Below are 27781 nucleotides of genomic sequence, written 5' to 3'. Positions count from 1 at the left end.
TTTAGCAGAAATCTTGTCTGCTAAAAGCCTCAACCGCTAAGACCCCAACGCTGGTATTTAGCACAAAAACAGCAACAAATAGACTCTCGACATTTTTCTTTCTGCCGATCACTACTAATTATGATTTAGAGAGAGAGAGAGAGAGAGTTTTTTGATCGAACTGCGATAAATACACATCGAATACACAATCAATATAGTTAATAGTGATTTATCTTTTCAAGCTGCATAATTATTTCCTTCTCTCTCACCACTGGAAAATATGTCGATAATTTTAAATGATTCTTATTATTATTTTGTTTTTTGTTCTACAAAAGTTATTCGGATTGTTGTTTGTTTGGCTGCTTGGAATAGACAAATCATTATCTTTCTGGTCCTACCTACCTACACACGCATTGAATTTTCCTTTTCATGGGGATAATTATGGATTATTCTCTTTAATTTTTTTACAGATTTGTTATAAGTGCAAGTGTGGCCTAATAGAGAGACATGTGGACACCTTTTATGTTTACATGAAACCGTGTACACATACATACATATACAAACAAAAGAAAAAAAGATAAAGGATGGGATGTTTTGACATGTGTGTGTATATATATATATATATATGCATGGAGCCAAGAAAAAGTTTGTGTGGAAATGAAAAAAAATTCATTATATATTTTATATTATATATGTATATAATTCATTAATATGGAAATGAATTAATATTATGTAAATATATATAAATATATTATAGCTACATATATTATATATAAGGTTCTTTGTATGAAAGAAAAATAAATAAAAACCTTGTATGTAACCCAAAAAAAAAAAAAATAAATAAAAAATAAAAACAAAAAGCTGTTTAAAAACATGTAACCAAACATATTTTTTATTTTTTGGTATTGAAAACTGTTTTCAAAAATCAATGGCCAAACGCTCTTTGTTTTCATAAAACAAGAGAAAACAGTTTTCTGTTTTCATTTTTGAAAACAATGTTTCAAAAACAGAAAACAGAAAACATGGCCAAACAGACCCTAACTTTTCATACACAAAAGAGTCAAAAACCAGCTGCAACATGTCTATTCCAAATATAGTAAAAAGTGGCACATGGTTTGAACTAAGTTCCTATTGTTTAACTAGTTTGGGTAAACAACCAAACTAGCTTCACCTACTTAGTTCCCCTTTGTATCTGCTTATGAAACTTGGTTTGAAGCATCCTTGGTCATCAATAAATATTGTTCCAAGAGCTAGGAAAGTTCTGGAACCGGATCATGGGCCAAACAGCTCCAAAACTGGCCCATACTCTGCATACTGGGCCCATCAGATACAGCAATCTGTTTGGAATAGAAAATGGACTTTCCCATGTCATTTTGACCTGAAATTTAAACCATAGTCTTCTATATATGTCTGTAGACATCCCTCAAAATTTCATCCCAAAAATCCATTTGTAACCTGAGATATAAGATAAATAGTGGAACTATGTTGCTGGAAATTATGAATCCAGCACCATAGGCATTTCAAGCATAACATTCCTACTCTTTTGTGCATAATTTTGCCTATACTTTTGCATACATAACTTAGGCACAAAACATTATCAAAATATACCTTGCATAAATTAAAAACATACAAAAAAAAATATAAACTCATAAAAGGAAAGGATTTGATACCAAGGTGTGCATGCTAGCCGGTGACATGCACCATCAAGTGGCAAAATTGCCACACTTCAACACTCCTCCTTGGCAATTTTGTATGAGACATTGAGAAGTCCTCTCAATATCTCAAATCTCTTCTGTCCCAATGGCTTGGTGAAGATATCCGCCAAGTTCTCCTCGGACGTCACATACTCCAACTTCACTTCACCACTTGCTTCAAATTCCCTTAAGGAATGATACTTGACCGGTATATGCTTGGACCTCCCATGTTGGACTGGATTTTGTGCAATTGCTATTGCTGAAGTATTGTCACACAATATTACCGTGGCTTCCTCTTGCTTCAAGCTCAAGTCCTCCAATAATTTCCTTAACCAAACACCTTGATTAGCACAACTTGAGCAAGCAATATACTCGGCTTCCACGGTGCTTTGTGCAACGGTTTGTTGCTTCTTGGAATTCCATGAGAAAGGACCATTTCCAAGAGTGTAAATGTAGCCCGATGTGCTCTTGCTATCATCCAAAGAACCAGCCCAATCACTATCACTATAACCAAGCAAAGCTTCATTCATGCCATCCTTGTACCATATACCAAAATCACTAGTACCTTTCAAATACCTTAGGATTTTTTTTGCACAACTAAGATGATTTTGTGATGGACTATGCATAAATCTTGACAAAACAGCCACACTAAACATGATATCCGGTCTAGTAGAGCATACATATAAAAGGCTACCAATTAAACTTCTATAGATGGAAGGATTTACCTTTGGAGAATCATCATTCTTCACCAACTTGGTGCCTTCATTCATAGGTGTGGCAACGCTATTACAATCCTCCATGTTAAACTTCTTGAGCAACTCCTTCACATAGCTTTCTTGAGATATGAAGATGCCCTTGGATGATTGGACAACTTCAATTCCAAGAAAGTATTTCATCTCTCCAAGGCTAGACATCTCAAAGTTCAATTCTAGCTCACTTTTGAAATTGCTCACTTCTTTCTCATTACCACCGGTCACTAGAAGGTCATCAACATAAAGAGACACCAACACCATACAACCATGAGTCCTAATATACAATGTAGGCTCATTAGGACTCCTCCTAAATCCATGCTTTGTCAAAAAACCATCTATCTTGGCATACCATGCCCTAGGAGCTTGTTTAAGGCCATACAAGGCCTTGTGTAGGTTGTATACCTTCTCTTCACTTCCTTTCTTCACAAAACCTTCAGGTTGCACAACATAGACCTCCTCCTTCAATATTCCATTCAAGAAGGCTGACTTCACATCAAGGTGATATACTTTCCAAGACTTTTGTGCCGAAATTGCAAGAAGAAGTCTTATGGTTTCCATCCTTGCAACCGGTGCAAAAGTCTCTCCATAATCCACACCGGCTTGTTGTGCATATCCTTTGACAACAAGCCTTGCCTTGTGCTTATTTATGGACCCATCCGGATTGTACTTGGTCCTAAAGATCCACTTCACCCCAATAGCATTCTTTCCCTTCGGTTTTGTTACCAAGCTCCAAGTGTCATTCTTGTTTATCACATCAATTTCATCTTGCATGGCTTGTCTCCATTCTTTTCTTGCCATAGCCTCATGGACATTGATTGGATCACTCAATGCCACATTACACCTTTCATAAATCTCATTAAGAGGTCTTGTGCCTCTCACACCATCACCAATCTCCAAATCAGCCCCTATGGAGATTTTAGCTCATTCTCATCATATTCATCATCATGGGCAGCACCTTCATCATTTCCTTGTTCCTCATCATTATCATGAGCTTCAAGGCGATTGTCTTCATCCATACTAGCCAACTCCTCCATACTACAAACCCATTTAGCTTCCTCATCAACTTTCACATCTCTACTTATCACAAGTTTCTTGGTTTCCAAGTTATACACTCTATATCCCTTGGTCACATCACTATAGCCAACCAAGACACCAACTTGTGACCTTTCATCAAGCTTTCCTCTCTTCTCTTGTGGTACTAGGATGTAACAAATGCTTCCAAATACCCTTAGATGATCAAGAGAAGACTTATATCCAAACCAAAGCTCAAATGCGGTTTTACTCCTCAAAGACTTGGAGTAAAGCCTATTTTGGATGTAGATGGATGTATTAACTCCTTCAGCCCAAAACTTCTTTGGCAAACCACTTTCAAACAACAAACATCTAGCCATCTCCATGATGGTACGGTTTTTCCTTTCACATACACCATTTTGTTGTGGTGTGTATGGTGTAGTGAATTGATGAACTATACCATGATCCTTACAAAGTTGTTTGAAAGCCTCACTTGTGTATTCCCCACCATTGTCCGTCCTTAACACCTTTATAGTGCAACCGGATTGATTTTGCACTAACTTCATAAATTCTACAAACTTCTCCAAAGCTTGTGATTTTCTTTCAAGGAAATACACCCAACACATTCTTGAGTAATCATCAATGAAAGTTATGAAATACTTGCTGCCATTTAAGGATGGAACACTCATAGGACCACAAATATCCGAATGTATAAGTCCTAACTTCTCCTTTGATCTCCAAGAACAAGATTGAAATGCTAGCATAGTATGCTTTCCTTTTTGACACACTTCACACACATGTTCTTGCTTCTCCACCAATGGCATGTCTCTAACAAGTTCATGTGTGCCTACCAATGACTTAAAGCTAGCATGGCCTAGTCTTTTATGCCAAAGTTGAGAGGTGTTCTCAACTTTGGTGTTCAATGCAACCGATGCACCATTTTCATCCATATTCAACCTAAAATTCTTGTTCTTCATTCCAACACACATTAATTCATTTCCATGTGGATCAACTATAGTGCATGTCATGTTTGAGAAGTGTAATGCATATTTGTTCTCAAGCATTTGACCTACACTAAGTAAGTTCTCACATAAAGAAGGTACATAAAGAACATCATGGATAGTTTTGATACCTTTGGTGGTGTGTATCACCACATCTCCTTTGCCTTTCACTTCCATCAAGGCTCCATTTCCAATTTTGACTTTGTTGTGGCTGCTCCTATCCAAGTTTGTGAACCACTCATGCTTGTGAGACATATGGTGTGTTGCTCCACTATCAATGATCCATCCTTCATCATTCTTGATGCTACTAAAACAAGTAGCAACAAACAACTCTTCGGATTCACTATCACTTGCATTATCTTTAGCAACATTTGCTTGTTGCTTAATCTTTCTTGTTTGCCTTGCATACTCTCTCCACATGACCTTTTTGTTGGCATTTATGGCAAAATGCATCCGGCCTCCACCAACACCTTCTTGGATGATGACCTTTCTTCTTGCAATGGTGACAAGGTTCATAGGACTTCCTATCGGGTTTGCTAGTTTCACCTTTCTCCTTTATGACCTTAAGCTTGTTCTTCTTTTGATTTTGTGTCTTTTGATGTTGTTTAGACACAAATGCAGCCTCCATTGATTCTTCATGTCTAATCCTCCTCCTTTGCTCCGTAACTTGCAAGGCATTCACCAACTCGGTCAAGGAAATTTCATTTAGGTTCCTTGACTCCTCCAATAAAGATATCTTAGCTTCAAACCTCTCGGGCAAGGAGACCAACACCTTCTCTACAATCCTTTGGTCACTTAATCTTTCACCTAGCACCCTAATTTGATTCACCACATTAAGAAGCCTTGTGGTGAACTCCTTAACCGTTTCTTTGTCTTTCATCTTGATGGTCTCAAACTCCCTCCTTAGGTTAAGGATTTGCATTTGCTTTGTCCTTGCACTCCCTTGGAACTCATCTTGAAGTTTGTCCCAAGCTTCTTTGGCACTCTCACATGCCATTATCCTTGTGAAAATGGTATCACTAATACAAGAATGAATGGCGGTGAGAGCCTTGAAACCTTTAGCCAATTCCTCCTCATGGTGCTTGATTTGGTTGACCGTTGCCCCTTGTCTCAAAGGCTCGGGTTCTTGGGGATTTATGGTGACCTTCCAAAGACCATAAGCCTTCAAGTAGGCTTGCATTTTGATACTCCAAATGTTGTAGTTCTCCCCATTGAAGATAGGAGGAGAAGGAGTTGAAAAACTTGAAGAAGCCATGTGAATGTTGCTTTCTAGTATGAAGGAATATGAAAATATATTTGTGATTTCAAGTATCTCTTCACTCTCAAGGAACGAACCAGCCCAAAAACCTCACAAATCTCACAAAAAAATATGCCTTGCTCTGATACCACTTTGTTGCTCTTGGTCATAACCTTCTCACCCCAACATATATACCAATTGCATTTTATTAAAAAAGTCAACAATACCGCACAAACTATTCATGTCAAAAAGAGATAGCCACCTTGTATTATATTTTGTGCGGATAAAGGTCAGTGCATAGACAACCTTATAGATATACAAAGATAAACACAAACACTGCACGCATAGAGAACCTAGTAAAGGGCCTGCAAGAGTCAAAATTGAAGCAGCTGCCATTAATCATATGCCCAAAACAATTAAACAATTAATTAGCATGGAAATACAGCGATAGTGAAGGTACAATCAAGTTACCATAGATATGTTTAATTCAAAATAAATGGCCAAAACTGCTAACATGCTCTTGGTGAAGGCATATCAAATTAAGAATATAAAAGAATGTTGATCCAAACTTGCCAGCATTATTGTTTCCTTCTGTCAGAACTTGCCACTGTACCACTGCTTTTGCAAGCTCTTTGCTATTTTGATTTTGGTAAATGACTCCAAAAGCTGTCATGTTCAGGTACTGATTAATCCATTGTCGTAGAAATTATCTCCTATTGAAACAACAAAATCCATATCCAAGTTTTCTCTTATCTTTCCCATTTTGAATAAAATGCCATTGCTTAACTCAAAAGTACTTTGAAAAAACACAAAACAGAAGTAGGGGAAAATATAGTTTCTTTCAGAGGAAAACAATGCTTAGCTTAAGAAAATCTGTGTACATGATATTCTTTAAAAAACACAAAACAGAAGTAGGGGAAAATATAGTTTCTTTCAGAGGAAAACAATGCTAAGCTTAAGAAAATCTGTGTACATGATATTCTTTACGCAAAAACAAGAAAATGGGGTGTTCTTAATATGAAAATGGGATCTAACCTTCCTTGAAGAGAAAATGAAGGGAAAAAAGAATGGTCATGTACCTACAAAGCAACTTGGAATTGGTTGAAAGCTCCTTACCTGGGCGTTGAAACCTCTGAAGCTCCACCACAGCCAAAGCTAATAAGAAAAAGAAGTTACATCACCATGAATTTCTCATTAGGAACTGCCATGGCTCTTTGAGATTTTAACAGAAAGTAAAACCAAAAAAATAAAAAATAAAAAAAAAAGAAAAAGAAAAAGGTATCTCTGATATAAAGCTAAGATTGAAGAAAGGAAGAGGATGGTAATAAGGCATCTAAATTATGAAGAACCATCAGTACAAATAGATATATGCATCTAAACTTTGCCCATACACATCAAGATAATGTTTAAATATGACTGTGTACTTGAAGAACTTCGCGAAATGATACAAATCCAGAGAGTTATTCAGATTGTTGTGGCACTTTGGGCCTAGCTCATATCTTTTCTTTCACTCTTTCTTTTTTCTTTGTTTTTTTGGGAAGAAGGAATAAGGTGGCACCTGGCAGTACTAATAAACCCATATATTCAAACAGTTGCACAATGAATCTTTTCTTTATATCGAATTTGAACTTGTCCTTCAAAATTACAAATTTCATATACATACAATTTGAAGGACAATAAATGAAGATTTTATTATGGCTCTCAGCAGTAAGCGCTATGTTGTCTATTTCAGCAATAGGAAGTACCCAAAAAAAAAAAGGGGAGAAACAAGGAAAATTACATATGAGTGAACTCAGTCCAACTACTTCACCTTCAGCCTCTTTTTTAGTAAAGTTTGCTTGCTTTTCAATTAAAGCTTCATAATAGTTCTGGTAGCCAGTGTTCTCCAAGTAAAATGGTGAGCTTGTTGTAAACTTCATTTCCGTGGCCTGCAAGAGTCATAAGTTACATATCAGAAAGACAAAACTAAGAACAACCATTATGTCTTGAATTTAGAAATTCCAGCAGCTTGTCCCAAATCAAATTTAACAATTTGAATATTCATTAACTGAAATGCAATAATACAGTCATAATTCATTTTGTTTTGAGGTTGCCATCAATGCCATGCTAATTAGATTTAAAGCACTCTTTAGGAAGTTTTCCTACATTAGGCATCCAGTTAGTATCTTTTCCGTTCCATCTGAATTGGACAGTTCTTGTGTGCTTCCATGCCCCTTCGAGATCCCTTTACCTGAAAGCTGAACATGAACTGCCTTGCTTTCTTGCTCACTTGAGCATTTGGAAGTCATTCGAGCTTTTCATACATCATTCAAGCTTTGTTTGGCCTGTATACCACCAAAATATCTTCAGGAATTGAACCAAAAAAAAAAAAAAAAAAACTGTTAAATTACTTGGCACTTCCTATTACTGCAAAGGATGCTTCACATTAATCACAAGAAGAATTTGCTTTCTTAACGTGTTTTTTTTTTACACCAATTCTAAGTCTAAAAACAAACATTAAAATCCTCGGTGGAAAAAGATATTTATTGTCATCAAAATACGATTTCGATAGACTTAGTCAAAATCTACATGAAGTTTGTACTAATCGGTTATGTTAGATATTTAGAAGGCTCAAAAGAGAATAGATATATAATGAAATTTCAGATGATAAAGCTCACTGTAATTTTAGATGATATATAATGAATCTTGACAAATAGACCATTCGAGAGCAGCTAATCCATGATAAAGCTCACTGGAATTTTTGCAAGAAACAAATAATGATGTACATCGATATAGTGTAACATTATATGCAATTATTCTGAATAAACAACATGTGCAAGATTTATTTTATTTTTTGAATCTATAAAACACAATTCAAGTAATCTAAGTAGCAAAAAATTACCAGGAACATCATTTCGACCATAAACATCTAAGTAGCAAAAAATTACCAGGAACATCATTTCGACCATAAACTTTTCATAATAGGGTAGTGCATCCTGAAGCTTTCCAAGATTCATCAATGCATCACCATCCTTCAACGTCTCTATACAATTTTCACATTCTATATAAATAATCCAATTAAGTCTCTAAACTTTTGTTTCTAACTGTAGCTAAAAATATACTCAAACCATTTCCTGTGATTGAAAGCCAACTTCAAGGAAATGAAATGAACCAATAAGGTGGAGTAAGAAGAAGACCATGAAAACATAGCAGTAGAGAACTTTTAAGGGAAAGAGCGTGTGAAATACAAGTTGAGAAGCTAAAAAAAGTCCTCACACTCAGATTTAAGCTTTGCATCAATATATTTAAGCCATGTATAAATTGAATATAAATGATAAGTTTGAGATATAAAAATATAGCATCAAAACAACAACAACAAATATGAAAAGTGGTCAAGACTTCAGACCAAAAGTAGAAGGATATAATGGACTCGCTATATCTAACACCTAATAAATCTAAAATTTTGCGTTAACATATATCAAGAGTAAAAGGGTCCACCACAAACAGAAACATTTTGCGAGAAATAAAAAAATTAAAATTAAAAAACAAAAACAAGCACTAAAAATAATTTTTTTTTTTAAAAAGTACAAAATAAGGCCAAAATGTGGACATTCTTTTATTGAAATGTTAAAATAAAAACTATAGACATAAACTCTTGCTTGGCCATGAACTATTTTATTTCTTTGTTTAAAGATGAAATTTATTAACAATTTCTTGTTTTTAAAACCAGAATGTAGTTTGGAGTACATAGTCAAACAAGAGTTCAATCTAAAATACCAGAAATAATATCAACATTTACGACAATACTTTGGAATACTAAAAAACAAAAAAACAAAAATTGTTATATCCCATACCACTATCTTCACGCAAACAGCATGTTTCAGCCATGTCCACCATCGCCACCAACTCGTCCTTTGCCCCCCAAATTTCCGCCCGAAGCGCCGTCCTTTTTTGACCCATTATCACCCCACCCTCGAATCCGGCAAGCATCCATGTCGAGCCATACCGATCTGGAAATTATGACTTGAAATTGATTTATTAAAAAAAAAAAAAAAAGTTGGCTACGCTTTGGAGAAGACGATCCCCACTGCAAACAAAATACGATTTTACCAAACTACCAACCAGCTTAAATATCTCTTTACCAAAGAAAAAGGCAAAATGGTCAAATCAGTTTTAAATATGCAAACTACCAAAAAAAGCGTCTTTTAAAAATAAAAAATTGAAAAAAAATACAAAATGAACAGTTTTAAATATCCAAACCACCTAAAAAGGCGTCTTTTAAAAATAAAAATAAAAATAATTTAAAAAATACAAAATGAACAAACGGCGATGATTGGGAGAAAAAAAAAAAAAAAAAAAGAGAAATTATAAATGAGTAACGACGACAAACCATACCGGCAGAAGTTCACCCTTATTTATATTCACCAGATTTGGAGACGTGCGTTGCATGTGCACCAGATTTAATAATGTTGTATATTTTTTAATTTATATCTAATATAAAATTATAACAAAGATAATAATATAAGATTATAAGAGGTCTATCAAATATATATTAAACATGTTCGCTAAATATACGTAGTTACATATTTATATATATAATATCAAAATATATATAAGATTTCATCACAAAAATATTAAGTAATTTTTAAATAAATTTGGATAATGAATAGGTCTTATATATTTTATTTTATTTGCATATATTTGGCAAATAAAATAAAATTTAAAAAATTATTTTGAATATAAATTCTAATTTGTCATGTTTAACAATTATATTCTGACAATAATATTTTAAATTTCTTTCACCAATAAAATAAAATTTTATTATTTATGTAACTTTTTATATGTCCAAATAAAAAAAATATCTTTATTATTTTCTATATAATCACATTTGTATATGTAAAAATATATAAAATATGTTATATATGGAGATACATTTTAATTTATTATTTTACAAATATAACACTATATTTTGTCCTAATTATACACTTTAACATTTTTATTCTAATCAAGGTTCCCTTAATCAAATATCATATATAATATCATAATAATAAATATATATATTTTTAGGTATAACCAATAAAAAGATATATCAAATGAAATAAATTGTTTTGAATATAAATCCCACTTTACTATGTTTAAAAAATGATATGTTAAATTTTTTTCACTAATAAAATAAAATTATATTATTTAAGTAATTATATCATATATTTCAAGCTGGAAACATGTATATGGATATGTATTTTATGTCATATATAATATTATAATAATAAAAATGTATATTTTTGGATACAACCAATAAAAGGTAAAAAAAATTTCATGTTTTTAAATAACTATTCCATTTAGTATTGATTAATATTTTGATAAAATTATAAATAATAAAAAAAAAGGGGAGATGATTTCCCTTCCTAGAGTTATCTTTGACGTTTTCACCTCTGGTTTGCTTAGTTCCAATTTAAGTTTGTAATCCCCTTTTTGGACGTGTGCTTGTGGTTCTTTTTAGAATGAATTGACTTTTATCAAAAGTAAATAAACACAAAAGAACAACCAAAACTACGTAAGTTGCTGCGTCTAAATTAGAGCGTTAATAAATTTAATTATCTTATCAACCTATTTGCTATTCGATTTTGTTGTGTTTTAGTTCCAGTATATAGACTATTCCAATTCAGATTATACAAACAGCGGCAGGGCCCAGCTGAAGTTCCATGTCATAAATCATTATTTTGGTTTTTCAAATTGCATTATTTTCAAGAAGCTTGTCAAATATAAGTTTTTAACTATTTCTTCCGTGTTATATATAATTTATGAAAATTATTTTCTCTCTTGCCTATGTTTTACTTTACTTTATGCACACATATTGAAGAAAATAATCCTAAGCCTATGGTCTTGAACCTTAATAATATACTGTCTTATTTTTACTATCTTTAGGAATATTCATCTTACTATTACTTGACTAGTGGATTCATGTTGTATCCATGTTTGTTGTATTATGAACACATATACATATATACAAGCTCAATTGTTTATGTAATCGTATGACATCATGAAATGACAGTAACCTGGACAATTGGGTATAAACTGTTAGGTGCAAAAAGTTGTCAGTGATCATTCATACTTGCCCATCGAGGTAATTGGTATAAGACTTCTATTTTTTATTCCTGCTTGTTAAGGTGAGGATGGTTTTAACTTCTATATTTTGTCTTATATATTTCAAGTATGTATTTGTTTTATAATCATAGGTTGATACAATTTTTGAGCTTTTAAAATTGCCTAAGAAAAAGGCCAGTACTTTTGTTTTGATTTGTTCTATGACAATATTGAAGAGTGATAAAAATGATGAGTGAAAGTTAATTATATTTTAAAGGGCAAGTAAGGTTGGTAAGGTTGCAAGGGAGATTGCCACAATGAGTACCCAATCTGAAAACCAATGGTTCTCCATACTGGTTATCCTATCATAGAAGATATTAGTTTACAAATTACATATATAAGTTCGCATATAAATGGTGTTGGAAGCTAGTCTTTATTTGTGAACTCCATTCATGCCTTTAAGTTGTAGGAGAAAGTTCTAGAAAATAATTTGGAATTTACCTGTTAGTGGTTAATATGACCAATGCTTGGTTAATCTCTATACATCCATCTTGTAGTCCTTTTATGTGATGAAAAGTAACTTTGAAGCATATGAACAATAATCATACGGAAGTGGACTTGGTAGGACCCAAAAACGAAAAAGACATGACAACAACAAAACTTCGTATGCTTCATAGTTTTTAAAGAGAGATAATAAAAATATGCATAATTATAAAATTTAAATTTTATATTTTATCTAAAAACACTTATTACTTAATTAGATTTCAACTGAAAATTTATATTCCAAATGAAATAATAAATTGCTAAAATTTAGATAGTGTTATTTTATTTAAAAATTAACCAATGAAGATTAAAAATAAAAAATAAAAAAATAAAAAAATTGCCTAACTTAAATAGCAATTTACATTGATTTCATACTATTTATTTCATTTTTATGGAATACTAAAAATTTAAAATGATCTTATTTTTCTTTGATACTAAAATGGGTAAGGACTAAAGGAAAAGAAATACATTAATAATGAATATAAAAAAATAAACATATATATATATATATATAAGTATATAACTACTTTGTAAGTGTTTAATGTCTTCGTAATATGTATATCACACGAGATGTACAAATTAAATGTAAATTAATTTACATATTTTGTGATATATTATGGTACTTTAAGTGCATACGAAATGATATTTTTTATTATAAAATAATATATCAATTCTATTATATAGAGCACCATATAAAAAGGACTCATGCACATATAAATAAAATTTTAATTAATTTACACCATTCTATAAGATATTGTATCACGTTTAACATGTATAGGTGCTTTTTATGACACAAAAATAGATATATTTACTTATATATTGCTTGATAATGAATTTTTAAATTATGCGAGAGTGGAAATTATATGATCTATGACATGAAAGTGAAAGTAAGGACAACATTATGAGACAAGTAGTTGAAAGAGGGGTACTAAGCATAGATAATTTGGCGAGAAACTTTTTTTGGAGGGGTACTAAGCATCAAGGTTCTAAGTTCACTCTTATGGCTTGGAACTCGGTCTATAAACCAAAGGAGGAAGGTGGCCTTGCTATTCGAAAAATGGAACATGCAAATGTAGCCATGCTTTGTAAACTAGGATGGGCTTTAGAGAGCAATAGTAACTCACTCTGGGTTAAGTCTTTGAAGGCAAAGTACTTTCCTCATACTTCCTTTATGAATAGTAGGCAGAAGAAAACTAATTCTTGGTAATGGAAAAGTATTCTTAGCATTAGACCTATTCTGGCCAAAGGTTTGTGCTTTAAAGTAGGAAATGGGAAAAAGACCAATTATTGGGAGGATCCTTGGATTCCTAATAATCCTAGCTACCTTACAAAACCGAACTCGAATGAGCCAAACCCCCATATGGTATGGTGGAATCTTTACTTCTCCCAAATGGTGAATGGAGCCTGCCATTGTTGAATTCCTTGTTTGATGGAGACACGGTTAAGAACATATTAAAATTTTTTTGGACTAATGTTGATGAAGAAGATAGGCTCATTTGGTTGGGAACCCTTACTGGAACTTTCAAAGTTAGCTCTGTTTTTAGGTTTCTTAATAAGGAAGCTTCGGTGAACTTGGATTGGTGGCAATTCCTTTGGAAAAGCGATCTACATGGTAGACTGAAATTTTTTATATGGAAGCTAGCTTCCTGTGGCTTTCCAGTTACAACGACGCTGATTTGACGAAATTGGGAGATTGAAGACTCTAATTGCCTTCATGGTTGCAGAAATTTTGAGGATGCAATTCACCTGTTTTTCAACTGTTTAGTGGCTAAGGCGGTTTGGTTAGCTTCTCCATGGTCGATTAGATGGGATTCTATCAATTACATAACTTGCAGTCCTATCTCAATTGGCTGGCTAATCTGGTGGGGAAGCTTCTAGTTCACAAGGATGACCGCAAAGCCTTCGTCACTTATGCAGCTGTTGCTCTTGGCGCTATCTGGAAGCTGTGTAATAGGCTTTTTTTTAAGGGAAGCAGTTCTCTTTGAAGGGAGAAGTTAAGGTTTGTTCAATAGGTTTAGAGATTTTTCAAGCTCTTTGTCTAACCCCAACACTCTGTTGTATTTTGGGCCTAAGTTTGAATGATTTGTAAATAGGCTTTAGGGCCTTTAATTTTGTTTTGTACCCTACAGTTGATGGAGAAAATAGTATTTTGTTTTAATAAATAAATAAAATAATATTTTGAAAATAGTGAGAGAGAGTTTTACGAGGAAACAACTCTTTTGGTGAGAGTTTTGAAGCTTGCACGTTCTTTGAAAAATGTTCTTTTAAGTTTTTAGAAGTTTTTACAGACAAAAAGAATTATTAAAAAATACGTGAAAAACAGAAAGAAAACAGTGACAGTGGTAAAGTGAAGGTACACAAAAGTTCGAAGGATAGGTTTTGGAGATGCCATGTCCAAGATCTTACAGCCGTTGTATTCTGAAAGACATTCGTCACAAAATTCCTGCATCGGTGGATGTAAAACGTCTTAAGGTTACTGTAGTATCATACATGTCTCGGTTAGACATCTAGAAAACAGATCAATTCAAAAAAATATAGGTTCTAAATTATATGAATATTTATGTAATTTTATTTTATATTATTTTATTGTATCCACATGTATTTACATATATATTTCGAACAATTTTTCCAACACACTCAAAGCATTCCCCCCCCCACCCTGGTCCCCACCTCCGTTGGGTACTTTGAAGATCAATACGAATGCATCTATGGGATTTGGTTCTGTTAGCCTTGGTATGATTGTAAGGGATCATACAAGAAATGTTGTGAAAGTCAAAGTACTGAAGAAGTTCATTGATAGGCCTAAGGCAGCCGAAGCTGAAGCAATTCTTCAAGCAGTGCAACCAATGGTTGGGGAAAGGTGTACCTTTGTCTACTTTAATAGTGATGCTAAAGCTGTACTGTCCACTGATCTACACTTAGTATTATTAGGAAAATATTGGCTTTGTGTCCTAGGTTACAAAACATTTCTTTTGCTTGGACCCCAGGAAAACTACACCAGTTAGCGCATTTCACTTCTAGATGGGGCCTAAATAATAGTTGCTCTAGTTTAACCTCTTTATTACTTTCTTCTAGGATTTTTTTGGACATGTTGGATCAGGATTGTGGCTCTTTTACTCCACACCTCATCATTTCTTTGTTTGTTTGTATGCCTTGGTTTTTTGTTAATATAACCCTCCTTTTCAGCTAGAAATAAATAAATAAATAAATAAATGTAGTTGAAAGATTTTTTTCATCAATGGAGAAAATGAAGTATTTGTTTACAATCACATGTAGGTGATAGGTATGGTTAAAAAGGCTAAAAACTAGCATTGAAATAAAGATTCCATTTGCTTGTGAGTGTGTATTGATGAAAGACAAGTAGCTTTAGTTTTATTTCTTTTATTATCTTTTTTCTTCCATTTGTCTTGTTGAATATTCTTTTATCTTGATATCTCTTTCTTTCTTTTCTCCTTTTTTTTTTTTTTTTTTTGGGTAATAAGATACCTCTTTTTTTCAGTCTGTCGTTATTGGAGTATATTGATTTCCAAGTTTTAATCTTTTATTTATTTATTTCTTTTCAATTTCATTCCATCAAGGAGATCAATAATTTTTTTTTATTTTTTTGTGCTTTTATTTAGAATAGAATAATAAATTTAAAAAAAAAATGACAGATATTCTAAATAATTTTAAAAATTTAAAGAAATAAAGGATATTGTTATTATTATTATTATTTTTTTTGTGTGTTAAATGGATTGTTATATGATTGAATTGATATATTTTTTTTCTTTTTGCAATTATCAAATGCTGTATATGAAAAACTTTTACAAAAACATTGGCCCTCAAAAGTCAAAATCATGGCTTTGCCCTTGACTGCAATAGTGTTGGCAAGGGACCACTGTGGAAATGATATAAAAATGCAGTACAAGAAAATTTCAGGCTCAATATATTTTAGTATTATTTTTTCATTATGTATCTCTAAATGGAGATGCTAAATTTTGACAAAACCAAATTTGACATTACCACATTTTTTTTTTTTTCATCCTATAACAATAAAATATGTGGATCCCATATAATCATATATTATTTTAAATTTATGATTTTACTTTTTGATTGATAAAAATGGACATAATTACACTTTAATAATATTTATAATTTGATAGTATTATTTTTTAGTTTTTATCTAGTTCAAAAATATTCTTTCAGCTTAATTAAGCCACTCACAATTGGATTTTTAAAGGTGGGTGTATGAGCTCACAATTTTATGGTTGTGAGTGTGAAGGATATATGTTAATTAAGTCAATTTTATTTTATTACTATAAATTATAATAAAAGAGAGGCGAGGAATTTTCACTATATATACACAATGTTTATATGTTAGGTTATAATTTTTGCCCTTCTTTTAACATTAATAAAAAAATGAAATTAATTATTGTTCTCTCTCCATAAATTCCAAATTTAGTATGCCGCTTGAAAATTACTAAACTTTAATCTTCATAAAAATCAAATTGAAAATGTTTTATCGTTAATAATTTTATAAATGAAGCTTAATTGAAGATACAATGAAAGAATAAATTGTTAAAATTTATATAATATTATTTTGTAAAAAAAAGTTAACTAATGAAGATTAAAAAGAAAAAAATAAAAAATAAAAAATTGCCTAATCTAAAAAGCAATTTACATTGATTTCATACAATTTATTTCATTTTATGGAATAGTATATTGTGAAATGCATAAATTAATTTTTAAGTAATTTATATAATTTATATATTCTGTAATATATTATAGACTTTTTATAGTAAAATAATACACCGTTTTATTATAAAAAAAGTACCATATAAAAAGTATTTATGTAAATATAAATTAAATTTTAATTAATTTACACCATCATATAACATATTATATAACATATGTGCTTAAATTATGGGAAAGTGGGAATTATATGAACTGGGACATGAAAGTGAAAGTAGGGACAACAAGTTGTCGAAAGAGTTCAAAATCAGTGGAGAAAACAATAAAGAGGAAGACTGAAGGATTTGTTTATACTCACATGTACGTGATATGTATGGTTAAGAAGGTCAAAAACAAGCATTGAAACAAAGATTCCATTTGCTTGTGAGCGTGTATTGATGAAAGACAAGTAGCTTTAGTTTTATTCCTTTCATCATCTCCTTTCTTTCATCAGGCTTGGTCAATATTCATTCATCTCTGATATCTCTTGCTTTCAGTCCATCCCACTTTTCCACTGAATTATGGCCGAAGCTTTGCTTTCTGCGGTGCTGGGGCAGCTGTTTTCCATCGTTACTGAGTTGGGAAATCAAGAGCTGAGACTGGTGAAGGATGTTGAAAAAAGTATCTCAAATCTCCAAAAAAAGCTTGAACACATACAAGATGTGCTGGAGGATGCCGAAAGGAAACAACTGGATGATCCCAGCGTTAGACGTTGGTTGGGTAAGCTCAAACATGTCTCTTATGCCATCAACGACGTGTTGGACGACTGGAATTCTGAAATTCTCAAATCCCAACTTCCAACCCATGTTGAAGAGGAAGAAGGTGATGGTCATCAAAAAGCTGATCTGGTCTCAAACAAGATGATGATGAAGAAGAAGAAGGTATGTTTTCCATCACCCTCTTGTTTCTTTTGTCTCAACCAACTTAAAAAAGTTGGTGTTCGCCACGGTATTGCTCTCAGAATGAAAGAGCTTAATGAAACATTAGATGAGATAGCCAAAGAGAAAGATGCTTACTCTTTGGAAAAAACAAATAATGCTTCCCCAAAAGAGAGAAGAGAGACTACCTCATTTGTTTATGAGTCTGATGTCGATGGTCGGGATGAGGATAAGAATCTTGTAATAAGTAAGTTGTTAAGCGATGAGAGTAGCGATAAAGTTCCTGTTATCATCCCTATTGTAGGGATGGGGGGACTAGGGAAAACCACTCTTGCCCAACTCGTATTCAATCATGAAAAGATCAAAACGCACTTCAATGAGAGAATTTGGGTGTGTGTTTCCGACCCTTTTGATGAGGTTAGAATTGCCAAAGCAATTTTTGAATCTCTCAACAACAGTCGTCCTGGTTCAGATAGACTTCCGGATTCAGATAGACTGGAAGTTTTATCACAACACATTCGTACATTGGTTAATGGGAAAAAATTCCTTCTTGTCTTGGATGATGTATGGAGTGATGACCGCGAAAAATGGGAAAAGTTAATACAACCGCTTAGATGTGGTGCCGTAAGAAGCAGAGTTTTGGTAACAACAAGAAAAACTGAAGTTGCTCATATGATGGGAGTAACCTCGTCCCAAATCATTTACCCGGATCAGCTGTCTGAAGACCACTGCTGGAAAATAATTAAGCGACTTGCTTTCGAGGGAAGAAATGGTGAAGAGTTAAAACAACAATTAGAGGAAGTTGGGAAGGAAATTGCAAAAAAGTGCAAAGGTTTGCCTCTTGTAGCAAAGACCTTAGGAGGTTTGCTGTTTTCAAAGCAGACTTTAAAGGAGTGGGAGGATGTTCTATCTAGTAAACTCTGGGAATTGCAAGATGAACAAAGCAAAACTTTTGCTCCATTCTTCTTGAGCTACAATGACTTGTCTCCTAGACAAAAACGTTGTTTCTCATATTGTTCTGTATTTCCTAAAGATTTTAAGATAGAAAGAAGTAACTTGATTGAGATGTGGATGTCACAGGGCTACTTAAGTGGTAGTCCTCAAGATATGGAGAAAGAAGGTGAAAAATGCTTTCAAATTCTAACCATGCGGTCTTTCTTTCAAGATTTTGAGAGAGATGTTGATGGAAACATTTATTCATGCAAAATGCACGACATATTGCATGACTTTTCCCAATATTTGACGAAAAATGAATGCTCTACCATGAAAGTTGATATGGAAGATATAGAGCCTCTTAGCGTTGAAAAAGTACGCCACTTCACATTGCAAACACTTAAACTGGGCGGTGCCAAATTTCCTACTTCAACATTTCATCAAAATAATTTGCATACCCTGTTCCTAAACTGTTCAAGTTCTGGTTTAGATGATGATGATGATTATGATATGCTGGTCTTTCTTCGAATATGCTGTGATCATAAACATCTTCGAACACTATATTTGGAGAAATGCAGAATTACAAACATTCCAGAGCAACTTGGCCAATTGATACATTTGAGATACCTCAACTTATCTGGGAACTCCAGATTGAGAGCATTGCCTGATGAAGTATGTGATTTATGTAATTTACAGACTCTAAGAATTCAATACTGTCGGCATCTTCAAAGACTACCGAAAGGGATGGGGAAACTAGTGAATTTGAGACACCTTTACTGTTTTGGTTGTTATAGTTTGGAGGGGTTGCCAAAAGGTATTGGTAGATTAACTGAACTCCGGATACTCGACAGAATGATTATACCGGAGAACAATGAAGCATATTTGAGCCTAGGAGATTTGAAAAAGTTGAATCACCTTCAATCTCATCAAACAGATTTTGAGATATTTAATTGTCATAATTTGATAAGTATGGGTGAGAATAAGGAAAGAGTGCTGATGAATTGGAAATATCTTGTTCATCTACGTCTAAGTTTTAAACGGTGGTATAGAAAAATTTGTGAAGATGAATTTGGGATACTTGAAACCTTACAACCACATCGAGGCTTGAAAAGGTTATCGATCTCATCATATTTCGGTACCAATTTATGTCCCGAATGGATGGTGTCCTTGGTTCATTTGAAGACTCTATCGTTTTTTCATTGCCTGTATGTTGAGAAATTGCCTCCTTTGGGAAGCCTACCTTCACTTGAAGAGCTTCGTGTTTCTGTGTGCAATAAAGTGAGAAAGATAGGTGTTGAGTTTCTGGGAAATATTAAGCATAATAATAATAATAATGTATCATTCCCAAAACTGAAACTCCTTGACTTTTCTGGCATGGAGAATTGGGAAGAATGGGAAGGCAATATTGAAACAACAGAGCATACAGATGATGCAGCTGGTGGAGCAATTATTATGCCGCGTCTCGATTCCTTACAAATAAGTTCTTGTTTCAATCTTAAATCCCTTCCAGAGTATCTGAAACTGACTCCATTGAAAAACTTGTCAATCCTGTGGTCCAACATGCTATGGCAATCTCTGGCACAATCAGAAAAGGAGTGGCTCAAGATTTCTCACATCCCAAACATCGAAATTGGTAGTAACGTTGCGATCAGGAGAGATGGCAAATGGAATTACGATGAATTAGCAAGACTCGGTGTTCCCAGAGCATTTGTGCACGATGGAAATGAAGAAGATCCATTTTGATGGTAATTTCAGTTTGTCCTTCTTTTCTTTTTCCTTTTTTTTTTTTTTTAACTAATGAATTAATTTCACAGCTTTTTTTTTCTATGCAGAAAAAAAAAAATCACGTATTTTGCTTGTTTTATTTTTCAAAATTTGATAACAATGTATGTTCATTAGTTTGAAAAAGTGATTAGGGATTTTTTTTTTGGACAATGTTAATTGCTTACATCATGCATTCTTTCCTTGTTAATGCTGTGATATATTATGAGAAGGTATGCAATTCTCGTAATGATGGTTTCGATTTCTTCAGTTATCAAAATGATAATTACCATTACAGTTTACTACTTCTAAATCTATCATTACTTACACAATAAAATAATTATTTTCATAATGACCTTTCTTCTGGTCTTTTGCAGAGTTTGATGTCCTTTGGAGTCACGGTTTGCTTTCCATTTAAAAAAAAAAAAAAAAAAAGGTAAGTTTTGCTTCATATTTGCTTTCCTTCCATAGTTGTTAAACATTATATTATATATTTAGTTTATATTTTCTTTTTTTTAGTATTTCTATTTTTATTCTGTTTTATACGGTACAAAGATGATAATCTTTGTGCAATAATGGAAATGAAGATCATAATCTTTTATTTCCCAAAAAAATATATATTTGAGATCATTGATGGCTTGAAAGTAATTCTACACTAGATGTGTTTTGAAGGTTGAAAGCTTGTTGGTCACATTGTATTAATTATATTTTGTTGATAAATTTTCAGGTGTCTCATATTTATCGAATGGGTAAGAAAGTAGCTGATACTCTCACCAAGTTTGTTGTGTCTGCTTCATCAAATAACGTTAGATTTCCCCTAATGTTGATAGTAAATGACGTGATTTTTAAGATAATCCTTATCAAAACGTTGGTGACGTACACTTATCATTGTCTAATCCACATGGTTATAAATATATAATCAAACCATGATTATATGTAATTGAGCATATTATTAGACAGTCGTCCATCAAATGGTGGGCTCGCAGTCCATATTAGCAAAATTTCACATGCACGCGCGCGCGCACACACACACACACACACATACATAGATATATATATATATATATATATATACACACACACACACACTAGGTGTAGACATGTGCTTTTCAACAAATTTTAAAAAAAATTAAGAATGTTTTTGGATTCAATTGAAGATTTATTTGCTTTTATATATTATTCAATTTTATTCATATAGGCTTAAAATCAAAACTTTGTGAAATGATCAATTTTAATGTTCAAAAACAACATTTCATACTGAAAACTAGTGGTACCTTCCTGCCAATTCCCATATTAAAAGTTCATCCATTTTCTAGCATTAATGAAAACCATATAAAAGATTCAAGCATTAAAATACTTATACAACCTTAATAATTTTACTTTTTTGGAATTTGGAACGTGATATTAATTTGGAAGAACGGAATACTAGTCTCATCGAAGAACATCCAAATGGTAGCTCTAAGTAACAAGTGGAAGAAGCTATACATGATATAAAGTTGTGTACTATTGCAAAGCACAGATCATTTGTTAATCATTGCTCATTCTAACATATAAAATGGAGGAAAAATAATCATTGAAATTGTACTAAATTTAAGGAATCTCAAGGAAGTGACACACCTACTTTTTTCTTTTTTCTCCTTATTTATAATAATAATAATAATAATAATAACAACTTAAAGCATAAAGCCGTAAACACTTATAAGTGAGAAGTAGTAAGAAATTTTTATTTCAACAAAAAATAAAGTATTAAGAAATTTCTAGCATACTTTGTTTGGCACAACCTTGCAAATAATTTATGTCAAAAAACGATGGAAACTTCACATTAAAGGTCGGTTCATAGACAACCTTATATATATACATAGACAAACAATGGCGATGCACAAATAGAAAAATCTAGCAGAGGGGCCTGCAAGAATCAACTTTGAATTAGGTGTCAATCTTATATATGCCAAAATATTTATAGAGGGGGAGAAAAAAAGATTAGAAATCCTAATTAGCATGGCATAGTGATAATGAAGGCATAATCAAGTTATCATAGACTTATTTCATTCAAAATAAATGGCCAAAACTGCTAACATGTTCTTGGTGAAGGCATACAGGATTAAGAAGAGAAAAGAACGGTTGATATGAACCTGTCAGTATCTTTGTTTCCTGCTGGTTCAGTGCTTGCATGACTTCATACCCCTATGAGAAGAAAATGTACCAATTGCATTTTATTAAAAAAGTCAACGAACTGTACAAATTATTCATGTCAAAAAGAGATTGCAACCTCATATTATATTTTGTACATATAAAGGTCAGTGCACAGACAACCTTATAGATATACAAAGATAAACACAAACAACGCACGCATAGAAAAACCTAGTAAAGGGCCTGCAAGAACCAAAATTGAACCAGCTGCCATTAATCTTATACCCAAAACAATCAAACAATTATAGAGTTAAAAAAAGAAAAACGAAAAAAAAAAAAAAAGATTGGAAATATTAACTAGCATGGGAATACAGTGATAGTAAAGGTATAATCAAGTTACCATAGATATGTTTCATTCAAAATAAACGGCCAAAACTGCTAACATGTTCTTGGTGAAGGCATATCGAATTAAGAATAGAAAAGAATGTTGATCCAAACTTGCCAGCATCTTTGTTTCCTTCCGTCAGAACTTGCCACTGTACCACTGCTTTTGCAAGCTCTTTGCTATTTTGATTTTGGTAAATGACTCCAAAAGCTGTCATGTTCAGGTACTGATTAATCCATTGTTGTAGAAATTAGCTCCTATTGAAACAACAAAATCTATATCAAACTTTTCTCCTATTTTTCCCATTTTTGAATAGAATGGCATTGTTAATTCAAAAGTACTTTTAAAAAACATAAAACAGAAGTAGGGGAAAATATAGTTTTTTTCAGAAGGAAAACAATGCTAAGCTTAAGAAAATCTGTGTACATGAAATTCTTTATGCAAAAACAAGAAAAAGGGTGTTCTTAATATGAAAATGGGATCTAATCTTCTTTGAAGAGAATATGAAGGGAAAAAAAATAAATGGTCATGAACCTGTAAAGCAACTTGGAATTGGTTGAAAGCTCCTTTGCTTCTCATATCTCCAAGTACCACTAAACTAAGTGATCCATAATGTTTACCTGGGTGTAGAAACCTCTGAAGCTCGGCAGATATAAAGACTCCACCATAGCCAAAGCTAATAAGAAGAAGAAGTTACATCGCCATGAATTTATCATTAGGAATGGCCATGGCTCTTTTGAACAGAGAGTATTAAATAAACAAAAAAAAGTATAATTGATATATAGCTAAGATTGAAGAAAGAAAGAGGATGGTAATAAGGCATCTAAATTATGAAGAACCATCAGAAGAAATAGATATATGCATCTAAACTTTGCTTATACACATCAAGATAATATTTGAATATGACTGTTTACTTGAAGAACTTTGCAAAATAATACACATCCAGAAAGAAATTCAGATTGTTGTGGCACTTTTGGCCTAGCTCGTATCTTTTCTTTCACTCTTTCTTTTTCCTCTTTTTTCTGAAAAAAAGGAGTGTGGTGGCACTTGGCAGTACTAATAAACCCATCCATTCAGACATTGTTGCACAATGAATCTTTTCTTTATATCAAATTTGAACTTGTCCTTCAAAATTACAAATTTCATGCACATACAATTTGAAGGACAATAAATGTAGACTTTAATACAGTCTCTCAGCAGTAAACTCTATGCTGTAGATTTTAGCAGTAGGAAGTACCCAATAAAAAAATCGGAAAAACAAGGAAAATTATATATGGGAGTGAACTCAGTGCAAGTACCTCACCTTCAGCCTCTTTTTTAGCAAAGTTTGCTTGCTTTTCAATTAAAGCTTCAAAATAGTTCTGGTAGCCAGTGTTCTCCAAGGAAAATGGTGAGCTTGTTGGGAACTTCATTTCTATGGCCTGCAAGACTCATGAGTAACATATCAAAAAGACAAAACTAAGAACCACCATGACATCTTCTTGAATTTAGAAAATCCAGTAGCTTGTCCCAAATTAAATTTAACAAATTTTAATATTCATTAACTGCAATGCAATAATAGAGTCATAGCTCATTTTGTTTTGAGGTTGCCATCAATGCCATGTTAATTAGATTTAAAGCACTCTTTAAGAAGTTTTCCTGCATTACACATCCAGTTAGTATCTTTTCTGTTTCCATTTCCATCCGAATTGGACAGTTCTTGTGTGCTTGCATGCCCCTTCGAGATCCCTTTACCTGAAAGCTGAAAATCAACGGCCCTGCTTTCTTGCTGACTTGAGCATTTGGAAGTCGTTGGAGCTTTTCATACATCATTCAAGCTTTGTTGACCTGTATACCACCAAAATATCATTAGGAATTGACCCAAAAAAATAAATAAATAAATAAAATTGTTAAATTGCTTGGCACTTCCCATTACTATACAGGATGCTTCACATTAATCACAAGAAGAATTTGCCTTCCTTAACATGGTTTTTTTATGCCAATTCTAAGGCTAAAAACAAACATTTTAATCCCCGTGTACCAATGTTAGATGTTTAGAAAGCTCAAAAGAGAATAGACATATACCTACGAAGGGAATCTTGACAAACAGACCACTCCAGAGCAACCAATCCATGATAAAGTTCACTGTAATTTTTGCAAGAAATAAATAATGAGGCATATAGATATAGTGTAATATTATATGCAATTATTCTGAATAAACAACATTTGCAAGATTTATTTTATTTTTTGAAACTAGGAAATAGAATTCAAGTAATCTGAGTAGCAAAAAATTACAAGGAACATCATTTCGTCCATAAACTTTTCATAATGAGGTAGTGGTAGTGCATAATTAAGCTTTAAAAGATTCATCAACGCGTCACCATCCTTCCATGCCTCTATACAATTTTCACATTCTAAATGAATAAACCAAATAACTCTCTAAACTTCTGTTTCTAACGGTAGCTGAAAATATACTCAAACCATTTCCTTTGATTGAAAGTCAACTTCAACGAAATGAAATGAAGCAATAAGGTGGAGTAAGAAGGATCCCATGAAAAAATAGAGGTAGAGAGCTTTTGAAGGGAAATAGCGTCTGAAATACAAGTTGAAAAAAAAAAAGTTTAATCTAAAATACCAGAAATAATATCAACAATTTCGACAATACTTTGGAAGACCTAAGAGAAAAAAAATGAAAAAAAATTGTTATCTCCCATACCATTATCTTCACACAAATAACATGTTTCAGCCATGTCCACCATCTCCACCAACTCGTCGTTTGCCCCAAAATTTCTGCCCAAGTCGCCGTCCTTTTTTACCCATTATCACCCCACCCTCAAATCCGGCAACCATCCATGCCTAGCCATACCGATCTACAATTTATGACTTGAAATTAAACCCCAAAAAAAAAAAAAAAAAAAAAAAAAAAAAAAAAAAGACAAGAAAAAGAACGAAAAAGACGTTGCTTCTCTTTCGAGAAGACGATCCTCACTGCACACACAGCACGATTTTACCAAACTACCAACCACCTTTAATATCTCTTTCACCAAAGAAAAGGGTAAACTGGTCAAATCATCTTTAAAATATCCAAAATACTAACAACAGCGTAGTTTTTAAAAAATAAAAAAATAAAAATAAAAATCTGAAAGCAAAACTCCGACGTTTTGGAAAAAAAAAAAAAAAAATTATAAACGAGTAACGACGACAAACCGTACTGACTGAAGTTCTCGTTCACCCTTATGCGTGGTCACCAGGTTTGGGCACGTGCATCGGATTTAATAAAGTTTTATATCTTTCAATTTATACCTAATATAAAAATATAAGATCTAATCCTAAAGTGGTTTTTCAAGTATACTTTATCAAATACATATTGGACATATTCACTAAATATATATAGTTACATATATATAATATTAAAATATATATAAGATGACATCATAAAAATATTAAGTAGTTTTTAAATAAATTTGGATACTGTATAAATGTCATAAAATTGAACCTTTTTTTTTCATCATCATTACAATTAAATAATGTCAATTACAACAAATTGCACAATACAAAAATATAATTTCTTAAATATTTTTTACTTTTTATTTTTTTAGAAATGTAGAGTTTTTGTCGTTTTCTTGAAATCTTTTCCTTCACCTCTTCCTTAAATAGGTTTACTTTCCATTATTTTCCTTTGTTAATTGAAAATTTTATCCTAACAAAAACCAAGATCTATATTCAGAACATAGAAAAAATAAGTAAAATCAATAATGAATATACTAGGTTTTTAAATTTTCAAATAATAAAATATATATACATATAAAAAATAATTAAAAAAAAATTAGCTACAGCTCATAGAACAAGCCCACTTTGAATCTTCAATTTATTGTATATTTCAACCAAAAAATTCTATATATAAATATGGATACCTTAAAAAAATATCTTTTTAACAAAATAATATATATGTCTACATAGAAATAACCATATCAAAAACGCAAAAGCTCAAAGAAAAAAAAAAAAAAAAACAATAACAATGCAAAAGCAATAAGAGAACATAAGGGCATCAAAAGTCAATATGAAAAAAAAAAGAAAAACAAAAAAAAAACAACGCAAAAGCAATATGAGAACATAGGGGCATCAAAAGTCAATATCCATAATAGAGAAAAGAAGCAAAATAATTAATGTTTAAGAAGGATGAAGAGTACGATAGAACCACACATCCTGTTTCCCTTTCTTCTACTTTATGTCCATAATTTAGACATTCATATGTAAATCTTTCAAATCTTAGCAGACTTGGTGATAATATGAAATTTTAAGCTTCTTTTAACAATGGTGGTAGGAAAAGTTTAGTGATCAACTTCTTGCTCTGGCTGTCTACTTGCTAGTTGTTATTACCATAGCATAGGCAATATTTATTATAAAAGCAATGATTAACTGCATTTCAAAAATTACTGTGCATCAAACTTTGCCGGTTAGTCTTTTTAAAGATAAAAAAGTATATCATTTTTTCTTAGCACCCAACAAGCTGTGATTTTTATTCTATATATTTTAATATATTACATAAAATTGCCAATTTAAATGAATCTTCAATAATGAAAAAATGTTTGCTATAATTTAAAGAAGAAAATGTTTTATTCTTTTACCCGATAAAAAAACTTGTAAGGCAGAAGACAAATTCATGTAGTAGCAGAATGAATTTAGAAAGAGAATGCTACCTTTATAAAACGAAATATCATATAA

The 27781-nt window shown here is 32.3% G+C and overlaps 2 protein-coding genes across 12 annotated transcripts; one reads left to right on the top strand and one right to left on the bottom strand.

The window, feature by feature from the left end:
* Positions 1 to 17274: 17274 nt before the first annotated feature.
* On the top strand, positions 17275 to 21502 carry LOC107416722 (disease resistance protein RGA2-like). Its single transcript, XM_060816220.1, has 3 exons — positions 17275 to 20546; positions 20940 to 20998; positions 21290 to 21502. Exon 1 carries the CDS (start codon positions 17512 to 17514, stop codon positions 20542 to 20544), a length of 3033 nt encoding a protein of 1010 aa, XP_060672203.1. The 5' UTR covers positions 17275 to 17511; the 3' UTR covers positions 20545 to 20546; positions 20940 to 20998; positions 21290 to 21502.
* A 763-nt stretch (positions 21503 to 22265) lies between these two features.
* Positions 22266 to 25978, bottom strand: LOC112491294 (uncharacterized). 11 transcript variants are annotated; one of them, XR_009638586.1, is made up of 9 exons: positions 25773 to 25975; positions 25352 to 25649; positions 24812 to 24904; positions 24381 to 24498; positions 23612 to 23753; positions 23093 to 23334; positions 22876 to 22935; positions 22695 to 22746; positions 22266 to 22468 (listed from the first exon to the last, which is right to left on the bottom strand). XR_009638586.1 is itself a non-coding variant. In XM_060816225.1 (6 exons), exons 3-6 carry the CDS (start codon positions 24887 to 24889, stop codon positions 23328 to 23330), a joined length of 264 nt encoding a protein of 87 aa, XP_060672208.1. In that variant the 5' UTR covers positions 24890 to 24904; positions 25352 to 25649; positions 25773 to 25978; the 3' UTR covers positions 22752 to 23327. The 11 variants fall into 11 exon arrangements, 5 of the variants coding, with proteins under 5 accessions (XP_060672208.1, XP_060672205.1, XP_060672206.1 ...); XR_009638589.1 differs by lacking the exon at positions 22876 to 22935 and having other exon boundaries at positions 25773 to 25973; XR_009638588.1 differs by lacking the exon at positions 22876 to 22935 and having other exon boundaries at positions 22266 to 22746; positions 25773 to 25972.
* Positions 25979 to 27781: the final 1803 nt, after the last annotated feature.

Source organism: Ziziphus jujuba, chromosome 4 (genome assembly GCF_031755915.1).
Source record: "Ziziphus jujuba cultivar Dongzao chromosome 4, ASM3175591v1".
NCBI classification, from domain to species: Eukaryota; Viridiplantae; Streptophyta; class Magnoliopsida; order Rosales; family Rhamnaceae; genus Ziziphus; species Ziziphus jujuba.
The sequence above is the reverse complement of the archived record's forward strand: the minus strand, read 5'-3'. Positions and strand labels throughout refer to the sequence as shown.

What these genes read in the sequence shown, in the direction of transcription:
- LOC107416722 (XM_060816220.1), top strand. Translation starts at nt 17,512, where the DNA reads ATGGCCGAAGCTTTGCTTTCTGCGGTGCTGGGGCAGCTGTTTTCCATC.
- LOC112491294 (XM_060816222.1), bottom strand. Translation starts at nt 24,889, where the DNA reads ATGATGTATGAAAAGCTCCAACGACTTCCAAATGCTCAAGTCAGCAAG. An exon ending in CGTTGATTTTCAGCTTTCAG is followed by an intron (nt 24,499 to 24,811) that starts GTAAAGGGATCT and finishes TGAGTCTTGCAG; the next exon opens with GCCATAGAAATGAAGTTCCC. An exon ending in TCAGAGGTTTCTACACCCAG is followed by an intron (nt 23,288 to 23,697) that starts GTAAACATTATG and finishes TGAACATGACAG; the next exon opens with CTTTTGGAGTCATTTACCAA.